The following is a 12,223-nucleotide window of genomic DNA, read 5'->3' on the forward strand; positions in this document are numbered from 1 at the left end:
AGTTCTTTTGATGAGACAGTCAGTCAGTGGTATTTCGTGTTTATATATATAGCTTCGTTTCACAGGACATTTTAATGAAGGGCACTTTGAAGCTGAAACTCCATTTGTCGCATCGACAAGTTCTCCTAATGCCCACCAAACAACAAGCATGATTGATCCAACGGTGCAGCAACTGCATTCTAACACCGCCCTCCTCAACGCATACGAACCTGTTCCTTCTGCTGAAACTGCTAAAGGGAGAAGAGGAATTAAATGCAGAAAGTGATTTACACATTGCATTAGAAAAAGACAACTACAGAAAGCTGCTGCAAAGTATTCGAAAACCAACCCCTCAGTCCACAGACAGGCTGTGAGGAAATATGCTGCATGTCACCCCAAAGTTCACAAACAGGCTGTAAAGAAGTATGCTGAATGTCACCCCGAAATTCATAGAGAGGCTGTGATGAAGTATGCGTAGCGAAGCACGGGTATCCTGCTAATGTTATCATAAAATTGGTGTAGTTATGTAATTTATTTAATTATTCCACATTTAAATTTTTATCAATGAAGGAATTTTATCATTTTCGAATGTGTTTTTACAATAAGTTTCATTGTATTTTCAGATCCATTTGAAGCTTTCATAATTTTTTCCATTCGACATGAAATCAGAAAGATTGATCTTCAGAAGCGGGACTACAGCTTGTTAGTTCCTGGTCTGAGAAATACAATAGCACTTGATTTTCACTTCAATCAGAGTTTACTATACTGGACGGATGTGGTAGAGGATAAAATTTACAGAGGCAAGCTTTCAGAAACTGGAGGTATGGAATGGAATTTGGATTTTTTAAAAACAATGTTTGTAATTGGAATATGTCAATTGGAAAAAGTTAATGAACAGGCTTTGATTATCTAAGATTACAATCAAAATATTTTTGTTAATTAATTAAAAGGTGTTAAGAAGCATGTAGTCCAAATGTCTTTTGCAAAGGGAGACATTCTTTTTTTTTTCACGGTCACATATTTAGTTCCTTTTGAAGGAGCTCTTTTTCTTGGCATGATCAGCTCTGTATTTGGGAAGGAGGTAGGGTATTTCCAATGTGTGTATCCAATAGAACAAGGAACTTCTCATCTGTCTAAATATTGCAGGAGTGACCAATGTACCTTACTAAATAAAGTCTGACCTTGTAAACAAGAGTTGCATTGATACATTTGAAATCCAAATTTTTACCCAGGTTTCAAGATTCCATATTGCTTAATGAGTAGTTGTGTGTTTATTTGCGGAGCTCCCCTTGCCCCAATAACTCAACACAACTTCTTTTGGAATAGAACTTGGCCACAGCCTTCTTTATTAAACAACACAGGAAGCTGGGTGAGCATAAGGGGCACATCCTAGCCACCAGGCAGCCTGCCTGCTGAACCCGGTACTGTCCCCAATCTCTATTGGGGAATAGAGACAGAAAGTTACTAGGTGCCACCTGGGCGCATACCCATTAGGTGACACCCCTTCCTGCTGGGGGTAGCGAGCTCCTTACAAAGCCTCCACGGCTTGCATTATGGAGCACACCACACCCCAGACCTCTTATTGAGGCCCCCAATCACAGGGAAGTTGGGCATACAAGCTCGGTCTCCCCCCCAAAGGTTGGACTCCTATGCCCCTACCCACCAAGGCTGCGACAAAAGTCAATTTAACAACAAGATGAACCAACCTAGCTTATTTTAACTGCTGGGAGGGAGGGCAGGTCTGCTTGCTCCGCAGTCTCAAAAGAGGCTGGAGCACACCGGGCATTGCCTTTTAAAGGCACACCCTCCCCCTCTTTCATCACATGTAAGGGCCCTGTCACGTGACATGGTCCCGAGCACGCCCATGCGTACTGCTCAGGCCCGGGGCTTGCCTGCCCTGCAACTCACCACAACAGCAGCCCCGGGTGACTTCGGGGGTGCATTTTATTCTCAAAGAAAGAATGAAAGAATGAAAGAATGAAAGAAAGAGTGATATAGTCAGCGGTTCTTCTGTAGTTTTGTTTCCGGAACACAAGGCCTAAAAGGAAGTTAGATTAACAATAAACAATTCACTTCAAAACTAGCCACTTTCTAAATTATTTTATCTTGGTCCATCTCCTTCAGCATGGATGGAGTCTGGGGCTACATCTCCCTCAAGATGCCCTCTTCATCCAGAGAATGCCCTAGAAGTCCCTCAGATTTGCAAAGAGGAGGGGAGTTGCTTCCACCCAATTCCATCTCCCCTGCATGTGCCAAACCCTTCCCTTGCAACCTAGTGAGTAGGCTTGGTCTTCCAAGCTGCTCTGTCTTTTATGGTCTCCTTGGGGTAGGGACATCCCTGGGTTCCTGTATTCCCTTCTGGAGGATGGTCCTTATGGGTTGACGGGGTCTGGGGCCAATAGGGTGCCTATGTGGATCTCTCCACTCTTGACTTCCCCTGTATTCTAGGTCTGGTTAGGTCTAAGGGGACCAAAGCTGCCTGTTTTCTTCCCCCTTTCCATCTTCCCAGCATATCCTGGAAGGGTGCTCTGTAGCTGGCCCTCTGACTGTTGAGCATATTCCAATCATGTCTCCTCAGACACTGCCAGGCTCCCAGGTTCATTAGGCAGTTGCCCCTGGAACTGGATGTCTTGTCACTCTCACACTTGCTGCCCTGTTGAGCCCAGATGCACTCCACTGGCTGCCTGCTTCTCCTGTGCCATGTTTTCAGCATCCTGGTCCTCCTTGAGCTCCTTGGCAGCTCAGGCTACATTTCCTTCGGCTCCAGTTCTTTGTCCCACCATCCCCTGCAACCTACTGGGGTTAGGCAGCCCAAAGTTCTGACTAGCTGCAGCAGTGAAAGCAGGGGGAGGGATTAGATGCCACCCCATGACAATCTTTCTAGAGAAGTACTATGCTGTTTTATTAACAGATACTCTCAAAGAAGTTAAACCTGAAAAAATTGTACAACTTTAGTCTTATTTTTTATTTTTAAATGACATTGATAAGATGGAAAATAGCTAATTATGTAGAGTTTTGTAGCTAGAACAAAACAGTGTACTTTTTAAAAACGTTATTCAAGAATACTGTAATTTTTCACAAAGAAAACTTGTTTATAAATGTACAGTATAATTATTATTTTTTAAAAAAACTGAGTTTGGTCCAAAGAACAAGTAAAGCACTGCTCTCAATGAGCTTCCCCAACTCCCTCTTCTGGCTGCAGCCACTAGTGCCCCCCCCCCCAACCTGTTCCTGATGGGAAGGGATCTTGGGAATCAGTGGCATGTGGTCTGGAAGGCTGTCATCTCATCAGCCTTGAAATTGTCGGTCTTCCCCCATGTATGACTGAAAATGTCTTCTGCTCGTGTCTGTGTTGGATCATAACTCATGCTTTTTGGCACAGAAGGAGTTCATTTTGAATGGAATATTTTATCTTGCAAAAAAGCCCTGATGCACTCCTGCAGAAAGAAAAACAACTGAAACAAACATTTTTTTTCCTTAAGGAAGGATTTTTTAAATTATTTATGAGTTATTCTGTTCATGCTTCTGTGAAAAGGCAACAAACATCTTTTGTTGTTTTAAAATGATTTTTTTGATATTTATATATCCCAGAGGAATAAACTTTTGAAAGTGAAAAATCCATTATCAACATACCAACATTCATTTTTTTTGCTCAATACCCAAAGCAGAAATGAAATAATAATCAAAAGTAACTATAGGAACCCACGCATTCCTGTTATTAGAGTCTGAGCCCAGTATATTTGCTGGTCTTTGCTGTGTTTGTGCATGTATATGTGCAGAGATCTCTTAATTATTGGTGGACTGAGCCTAGGTTGCTTGCCTCATTTCACCTTCACTTTCCCATAGGTGATGGTCATATTGGCACTATGTATCTTATTCATAAATAATTTGGAGGCAGGGTAAACAATAAAGTGGCATACTTTGCAGATAATACCATATTCAGGATACTGAAAAAACAAACACAAAGAAATGGATTTCTGTGGTTGGAGTGAATAGGCAAACCCATGGCAAATGAGGTTCAGTATAATTAAGTTGCTCTCTGGGGGAACAACTGTACTGATGGGGGACTTTTTAAAGACTCGTCTTAAGTTTTTGTATGACTTGATAGAGCATTGGACTGTTGGGTTCCTGGGAAGGCTAGAGTTTTTAATGCCATTAAAACAGTGAGGTATTACTTAACCAGAGTCTGCTCCTACCTTCACCTGACACACTCAGCCCTAGTGGTCTTCTAAATGCTGTCATTTCATGAGTCATCATGGAAACAGGTTTTTTTTAAAAAATAACTGATTCACTGTAAGAGGTAAGAAAAAATAAGCTTATTCAGGAAAGAAGCTTAAACCTATTTTTCAGTAACACACAGCTTTTGCTGGCTCATTAAGTTCTAATCTGTCAGTTATCAGCTGCTGGGAGCAGATAACAGTTTATCAGCTAAACTTCTATTCCTGATGTGAGCATTGGCCTTCCTTCAGCCTCAGGATTTTCAGTGTAAGTGTCATGACCTCTCAGAAACCACAAATCTTTAGTCATTTTCCCTGAGAAACTGGGCCCTGATACAGCTACAGTCTCATCCCCAAGCATTCATAGTCTCCTTTTTTTTTTTTACAAAAAACCTCTCTGAGATAACCACAGTCTCCTGATTTGCAACTTACCCCTCTTTAAGTACGAACCCTATCTGATCTGAGCTGACAGTGTAACAGATTTTTCTCCTTCTCTTCCCCTCTCCTCTGGCTTCCTAAGCCATCTATAGGTCTTGACTGGCTGTTAACTGCTCTGTACAGAAACCAAATACGCATAAAGGGGATTGCTGGCTTCTCATTAAAAGCAAACAATAAGACAAAATATGAATATGTTTTGTTTTCTCCTGAGGTAGCTTTGATTGTACCTATTTTATAGCATTATGCTGTAGCTTTTACAATATTTTATGATATCAAGGTATCAGAACACAAAAGAGTTACATTGCAAAAGGTAACACATTATTTAAAGGGTCAATAACTACTGTTCAGTAGTATCCCATCCTTTAAAAGAAACTGCAGAGTTGTAATGTTTATGAACCATATGCAGCAAATGGCTAGTACAAATGTCTCGTATTACAACTTTATGGATCAACAGACATGAGGAAAGATGCATGAAAATAAATAAAACTGCCATTCTATGGCATTTTTCTTCATATTTTATTTCCATTTAAGTGCTCTTCAGTTATACTTTTTTTTAATTAGAAGTGTTTTAGTGTTTTTAAAGTTGGTTAATGTGTTTATAAAATTCAGTGTTTTAGGATGTCTTCCAATATTTCCACAGGGGTAAGCTCCATTGAAGTTGTGGTCCAACATGGATTAGCTACACCTGAAGGTCTAACTGTGGACTGGATTGCGGGAAATATATACTGGATAGACAGCAATTTGGACCAAATTGAAGTTGCAAAATTAGATGGCACACTAAGAACAACTTTAATTGCAGGTGCCATGGAACATCCTAGGGCAATTGCTTTGGATCCTAGATATGGGTAATTATATGTAATTTAAATTCTTGTTTAAAATACAACTGAATGAATAAGTTTCTAATTCAATGTTGTTAGTTCTTTGACATGGTAATCTTCAGCCTGATTTGATACAACAACTTATGAATCTATTCTAGAAGATGTTCTTTGAATCTCTATTTTTCACTCATTTGTTGATTTTTTCTAGCCTAGTATAGACTTCAATTTCTGCATCTAATTTGGAAATAATAACAAGTACATTGAAACCTTTTACATTTTTAATAGTTGCTAACAAGAAAAAGAAAAGGGAAAATACAAAGGATCACTCATTGCAAAGTATTGTCGAAGGCTTTCAAGGCCAGATTCAACTGGTTCTGGTGGGTTTTCTGGGCTGTGTGGCTGTGGTCCCACATCTTTGTCACACGTGGTCACATGTGGTCTTACATCTTTGCATGACAAGTTCTACCCAAACACTTACTGATTGGTTCCCCACCCTGGGACATGGACAATATATACCCCAAACATTTCCTTCTCTCTGGACACAGTGTGTAACAGACTTCCTTCTGTGATACACCTCTGAAGATTTCTGCCACAGATGCAGACGAAACGTTAAGAACAAGATCCACCAGACCACGGCCACACAGCCCGGAAAACCCACAAGAAGCAACTAATTTCAAAGTTTAAAACAAACAAACGAAAGGAATGGGAATGCCTCAAGCTCAGAGGGTAAATCAAGTTAACTTTGTTTTTTTAAGAGGAAAATTGAGCAGAGAAGCCTTCAAAAGTTTGCATGTCTGGGCCTTCTAAGACCAATGGTTACTTCCTACCATCATGCCTATTATTTGCTATTTTTCCTAATACTTTAGGGTGGTTTACGGTGTAAATGAATGTGAAGTAAAAATCTAGGGTTGGGATTTTCCTTAAAAAGTAAAAAAACAATTTGCAAGCATCTGCTTTGAACATATTGATGCTAGATGAGAAGGGTTGGACTCTTCTGTCCTTTTCTGCCATGCTTCTATCCACAATTTAAATTACCCATCCAGAGATGCACTAAATTTTATGTGTATTGGAGCATTATATAATTCTGCTTATATCAATCAAAGTTGGTGAGGTCTGATGTAGTGAACAAGGTCCAGTAGTGACTGTTACCCCTCATGGCTAATAGTATCATGCTGGACAGGATTGGTTGACTGGGCTATGAGCACTTCTCAGCAAACTTCCATGGCACAAACTTCCATGGCACACGTCACCCAGCAAACTTCCATGGCACATGTGGGGATTTGAACCTGTTTTGCCAGGTCCTATTCTGACACATTAACTACTACACCATGCTGGCTCTCAGTTGGTGACTTCAGGTGGCATTTTCTGTGCTGACGCTTCACTTCTGGAATGCCCTTCTCATTCAGTCTCACTTGGTGCCTAATTCCTTTTAGGTACTGAGGCATTTAATTAGAGGTTTTTATCTTTGTAATGGTCTGCCTGTGTTCCACGCTGTCCAATGGTGGTTGCTGTTGATCTTTTTAAAATATATATATATAATATATATAGTGACATTTATATTGTAAGCTGTATTGAAGTGGACTCATAAGAGGCAGCAAAGAATTATCGTAAATAAGTAGACTTGTAAAAATGCAGGAGCCTAACACCCCGCACCCCGCCCAGCTAATTCTTTATATGGGTATTCTAAATCATTAAAGAAATAAGGGGGTTGGACAGCACCCTCTCACCTAACAATCCTTTACTGACTTTCAAAACAACCACTTTGGCTACAGATTAGCTTTTTTGAAAATCACATATTATCCTGTTCACATATATTTTACATCTTCTCTGGTTTGATCCTTGTGGTAGTGGAAAGTGTTGTCAAGTTGCAGCCAACTTATGGTGACCCTGTAGGGTTTTCAATGCAAGAGATGTTCAGAAGAAGGTTGCCATTGCCTGTCTCTGTTTGGACTGAGAACTGCAAATAGCCCCAGGTCACCAAGCAGGCTTCATGTGGAAGAGTGGGGAATCAAACCCAGTTCTCCAGTTTAGAGTCCACTGTTCTTAACCACTGACCCTTAGTTGCAGTTTAATAAAATTGATAATTTGATTTCCAAATGAAACAATTAGTAGATAATTAAAAATTGAACATCACGCAACTCTCAAATCATAGAGTTACTGAAAAAAAATGCATTCAGAATTATTTACCTCTAATATTCAAATTTGATAATTTTCTAATTGCGAGTATACAGTCAAATGTCCATAGTATACGTAGGTCCACATTCAATTCTACATTCAACACTACTCACTCTTCCCTTGCCACTGGAGTGTAAAGAACCCAGAACTGGTATAACTTCAATTGGATTTGGTTTATCTCTCAAGACTATTCCTTAGAATCTTTTCTGCTGCCCCCTTCTATTTCCCAAATTTACCTGAACATTGTAGATCAGGGGTAGGGAACCTGCGGCTCTCCAGATGTTCAGGAACTACAATTCCCATCAGCCTCTGTCAGCATGGCCAATTGTAGTTCCTGAACATCTGGAGAGCCGCAGGTTCCCTACCCCTGTTGTAGATGAAGGAGGAGGTAGAGGAGGAGGTAGTAGCAGGTTGTTGATGTTGCACAACAGTATCCAGGGCCATCAGTAATCATGGGATTCCTGATGCCATGAGCATGAGCCATATCATCTGGGGCCATCATGGGAAATACGTTCTCCTGTACTCCTAAAAGGAGGGGACTGGTTTACAGAGTATCCAAGAGTCGGACACAACTAAACGGCTAAAGAAGAAGAGAGAGTACTCCTATTACCATCAAGTAAATTTTGCAAAAGGAAATGGGAACACCTGATCTCTATACAATTCAGGATGTGGTTTACGTTCGTTTTTATTCCTGCTGCAGCTGACTAATAGTGTATGTAGGGAAGGATGCTGTCCACCATTACTTCCAACAGCACTGTTTTCTGCTGTTTCCTAGCCTATTGTTTAAACTCCTTTGGTATATTAAATGCTGTTAAACATTTCTGTTTAGACAGATACAATATGTGTTGAATTTGAGTTGGGCAGGATGAGCAGTACTCTGGACAAAGGAAACGATGAAATATACGCCATTATGTGTTTTACTGGATGAATATGAGTTGATTAGAATATGCATTTTTTTCAGTTACATATAACCCGTTTATATGAAGAATAAAAAAATCATTTAAGCAATGTTTACAACCAAGTAACTTGCAAATCTCATTCCAAAGAATACAAAAAAAATCACTTAGTTTGCATTTCTTAAATATGAGGATTTTTCTTTAGCTTAAACATTTTGTGTTGTATATGTTTGTTCATTAAAGTAGGTTTCTAATATATTTTCAGATATATCTATAGTTATATAATGTGTATGCATATGATGTGTGTGTGTGTGTGAGAGAGAGAGAGAGAGAGACAGAGACAGAGAGAGAGACAGAGAGACAGAGAGATATTGAGATTTCTAAAATATTTGTTATGGGTTCATTTACTAGTAAATATTTACATAACTACAGTATTTCATCTATGCCAAAACTATAAATATGTTGTTGTTGTTTTTAAATTGTTTATTTATTTCTCTGTCTGGAGCAGTAATATTTTTTCTTTACTTTGTATCGTTTAGAATTTTGTTTTGGACTGACTGGGATGCTAACTTTCCTCGCATTGAATCTGCTTCCATGAGTGGAGCAGGAAGAAGGATCATATATAAAGACATGGATAGTGGAGCATGGCCAAATGGACTCACTGTTGATCACTTTGAAAAACGAATTGTTTGGACAGATGCTAGGTAAAAAAGAGTTTTGCATTCATTTTAGAATATATGTTAGGTGTGTTTATGCCTTTTCTAGATGTATTTGGGTACACCAACATCTTCCTGGCAGTAAGAGTAAAATAGAACTTGCTTTCAAACAGACCTGCTTGTTCCCTTTATGTGTGAATAATAAAGAATACCAGAGCTATGCTTTCTCTATTGGATAACACATGCAAGCTCCAATCTCTACCCATTAGCATAATATTTGATCACCAAATGGTTGGATGGACTGCATTATCTTAGCCACTCTGTAGATTTTCCTCCTCCCCAAAGTCGATGTAATTTTTTTCTAGAAACGTGGTGCAAAGCTCTGAGGCACTGTAGAAGACAGAGACACACTAAATGTTGTTAGTTTTGAAGCACCTACAACTACAGTCCTATGCATACTTGCTTGAAAATTAATCTCACTGAATATAAATTGATCTCTTTCTGAATAGATAAGCATAGGATTATGCTGCAAATCTGCTAGATTGTTTTCCTTTAATGGAACATCACAAAATGGTAGAAATGGTAAACAAGCAATTGTTCTCATTATTGATGACAGCAGTTGGTGACCCTAAAATCTCTAGACATTTTGACAGAAATCATAATAGCCATGTGAAAGAAGGCTTTTTCAGGTACTAAATATCTTCTACCTAGCTGTTTTGAAAGCATGGTATTCCTACAAAAGATGTGATGCTTGTGGGTAGATGTCTGGATACAGAAGAAATGTGTGTGTTTGTCTCCATATTAATTGTGCAAAGTGATCCTGCATTCTGCCAATGTATCTTTTAAACCATATTTTGTACATTATGATAATACTGTAAAGCCGTATTAGCTGTTTTACAGCATTATCATAATCGTAAGTATATATCCCTCTTTCAATATGCTTCCTTAGCAAGTAGATGTATTTAGGATTGGACTGCTACTGTTTAAATGCATGCTCCTTAACTTAGGGACTTTCAGATATTTTAAGTATCAAAAACAAGTGGGAAGTAAAACGAGGCAGTTTTAGAAATTGTTTAGAACATTGTTTTCTTTATACTTGTAGCAACTATTGTTGGGTGAACTAGAAATTTAGAACATTGTTTTCTTTATACTTGTAGCAACTATTGTTGGGTGAACTGGAGTTGAGGTCAGCTAATGCAAGCATTTAAAAAAAATCAAACACAGTGTTGACTCGCAGCTAACTTTGAATTACAAGGGGTCTTTAATCTTTAACTCAGTAGAAGTAAAATTCCATGTGAAGTAACTAGATACAATCCAAGTATTGACTCCTTTATTTTAACTATGCAACAATTAATATTTCTAGGCAACCAAGTCAGTTCTTTTCAGTTTTTTTCTTACAGATTCCTCAACCCAAGATAATATATTCTGCCAAAAATCCTAACAGATTCTCCAAAATAAATTCTCCACAAGTTCCTAAATCAAAACAATTAGCCCCCAAAACAGAAAGCACAATAAATCCTAGTACATCTGACCTCAGTGCTAACTCCTCACAGAACTAGATTATAATTTACAATAATCTCAAATTTCCAAAAGCAATACAATAGCTTTTTCTGCATGGAACATTTAAAAAGTTGTGCAAACGTTTTCAGAAGAACCGTTTTTGGGGGGGTTTTTGTCCACATAGCATGCAAAAATAAAGCATTTCTGGCAAAAATGGTTCTTTTTTAAAAAAAAAACAACTCCATCATATCTTCAAAGCTACGGAGACTTAATATCCGAAGTCTTGCCTATTCTCATATCATGTCCATGTTGCTTCAAAAATAGCTCACATCTTTTTTTTAATAGAAAAATGTCACGTTTGTGTAAGGCTGTACTGACTTCGTTAGTTCACAGCAATGACATCAATGGCAGGCAGCTACAGGGCTACATGAGAGAATGTCTGTAGGACATTTCAGCAAATAGCAGGAAGCATGTAGAAGTGGCAGAAAATGGCAGTCAGAAAGTGACAAAGGCTAATTCCGCATGGGCCAAAAACAGTGGTGTAAAAATGGTGTGAAAACAGTATAAACCCTTTTACACCACTTTAAACCCTTTTACACCATTTTCACACTGTTTTCACACCACTGTTTTTGGCCCATGTGGAATGAACCAGAGAAATGAAAGTGAGAGCTTCAAAAGCACAGTAAATAGGAAACCTTTTGAAAACCTTTTGAGAAAAAAAAGATTGTTAGTTTAGTGTATCCAAATAAAATGTTTTGAGGCTGGAAGAAAGGTTTTTCAAAACTGTGTGGAACTGTTGCAGGAAACTGTTTTTCCGACCTAAAGATGTTTGATTTCTGCTGTGTGGAAAGGGCCAGTAAGCTGGCCACTTCTCAACTAATTGTAGCAGTCAAATTAAGAGATTTTACACCAGCATTCTTTAGACTCACAGAAGATGGCAAGAACAGGATGAGAGGGAGAGGGAGGGAGAGAGAGGCCGTTTCTGCATGGCCACGCTGCGGGGGTGCGTCGGCATAAATGACGCCAATGCACCCCCCGGGACCGTTCACATGGACAGTCCCGGTAGAGGTGGGGAAGACAGCACAGGCTGTGCAGAGGCTGCGCCATCCCAGAATGCCTTACCGTCCCCTCTGGCCTTCTGGCGTGTTGCACAGGCCAGGGGACACGCCCCCTGCCCTGCACGACAGCTCTGGAATCGCAGGGCAGGGGGGCGTTCCCCCTGGCCTGTGCGACATGCCGGAAGGCTGGAGGGGATGGTAAGGCGTTCGGGAAAGGGGAGGAAATGGCGTCTTCCAGCTGCTGCCGTTCGCACGGCAGTGGTTGGAAGACGCTGCTTCCGAAAAACCTTGCTCAGGGAGCGAGGTTCGAAAGCAGCATCTTCGTGCTACTGGGGGGGAGCGAGGGCTGCGCTGCTGCATCGCAGCAGTGCCTCCCATGCGAACAGCTCCCTAGGGACGGCGTTTTTGCCGTCCCTAGGACGCTGTTTATGGCTTGTGCAGAAAGCCAGAGAGAGAGAGCAAGAAAGGCCATAGGCCTTCCCCCCT

At 39.9% G+C, this 12,223-nt stretch overlaps 1 protein-coding gene across 1 annotated transcript in view; it reads left to right on the forward strand.

Annotated features, from left to right (window-relative positions):
* The window catches only part of LRP1B (LDL receptor related protein 1B), a 353,740-nt gene that overhangs the window by 112,840 nt on the left and 228,677 nt on the right, over window positions 1-12,223 (forward strand). Inside the window, exons 18-20 of the mRNA XM_048484494.1 lie at window positions 603-800; window positions 5,275-5,479; window positions 9,063-9,227. Coding sequence (XP_048340451.1) covers window positions 603-800; window positions 5,275-5,479; window positions 9,063-9,227 — 568 coding nt within the window. The remainder of the gene's footprint in view (window positions 1-602; window positions 801-5,274; window positions 5,480-9,062; window positions 9,228-12,223) is intronic.

This window comes from Sphaerodactylus townsendi, linkage group LG02, assembly GCF_021028975.2.
Source record: "Sphaerodactylus townsendi isolate TG3544 linkage group LG02, MPM_Stown_v2.3, whole genome shotgun sequence".
Classification (NCBI taxonomy): Eukaryota; Metazoa; Chordata; class Lepidosauria; order Squamata; family Sphaerodactylidae; genus Sphaerodactylus; species Sphaerodactylus townsendi.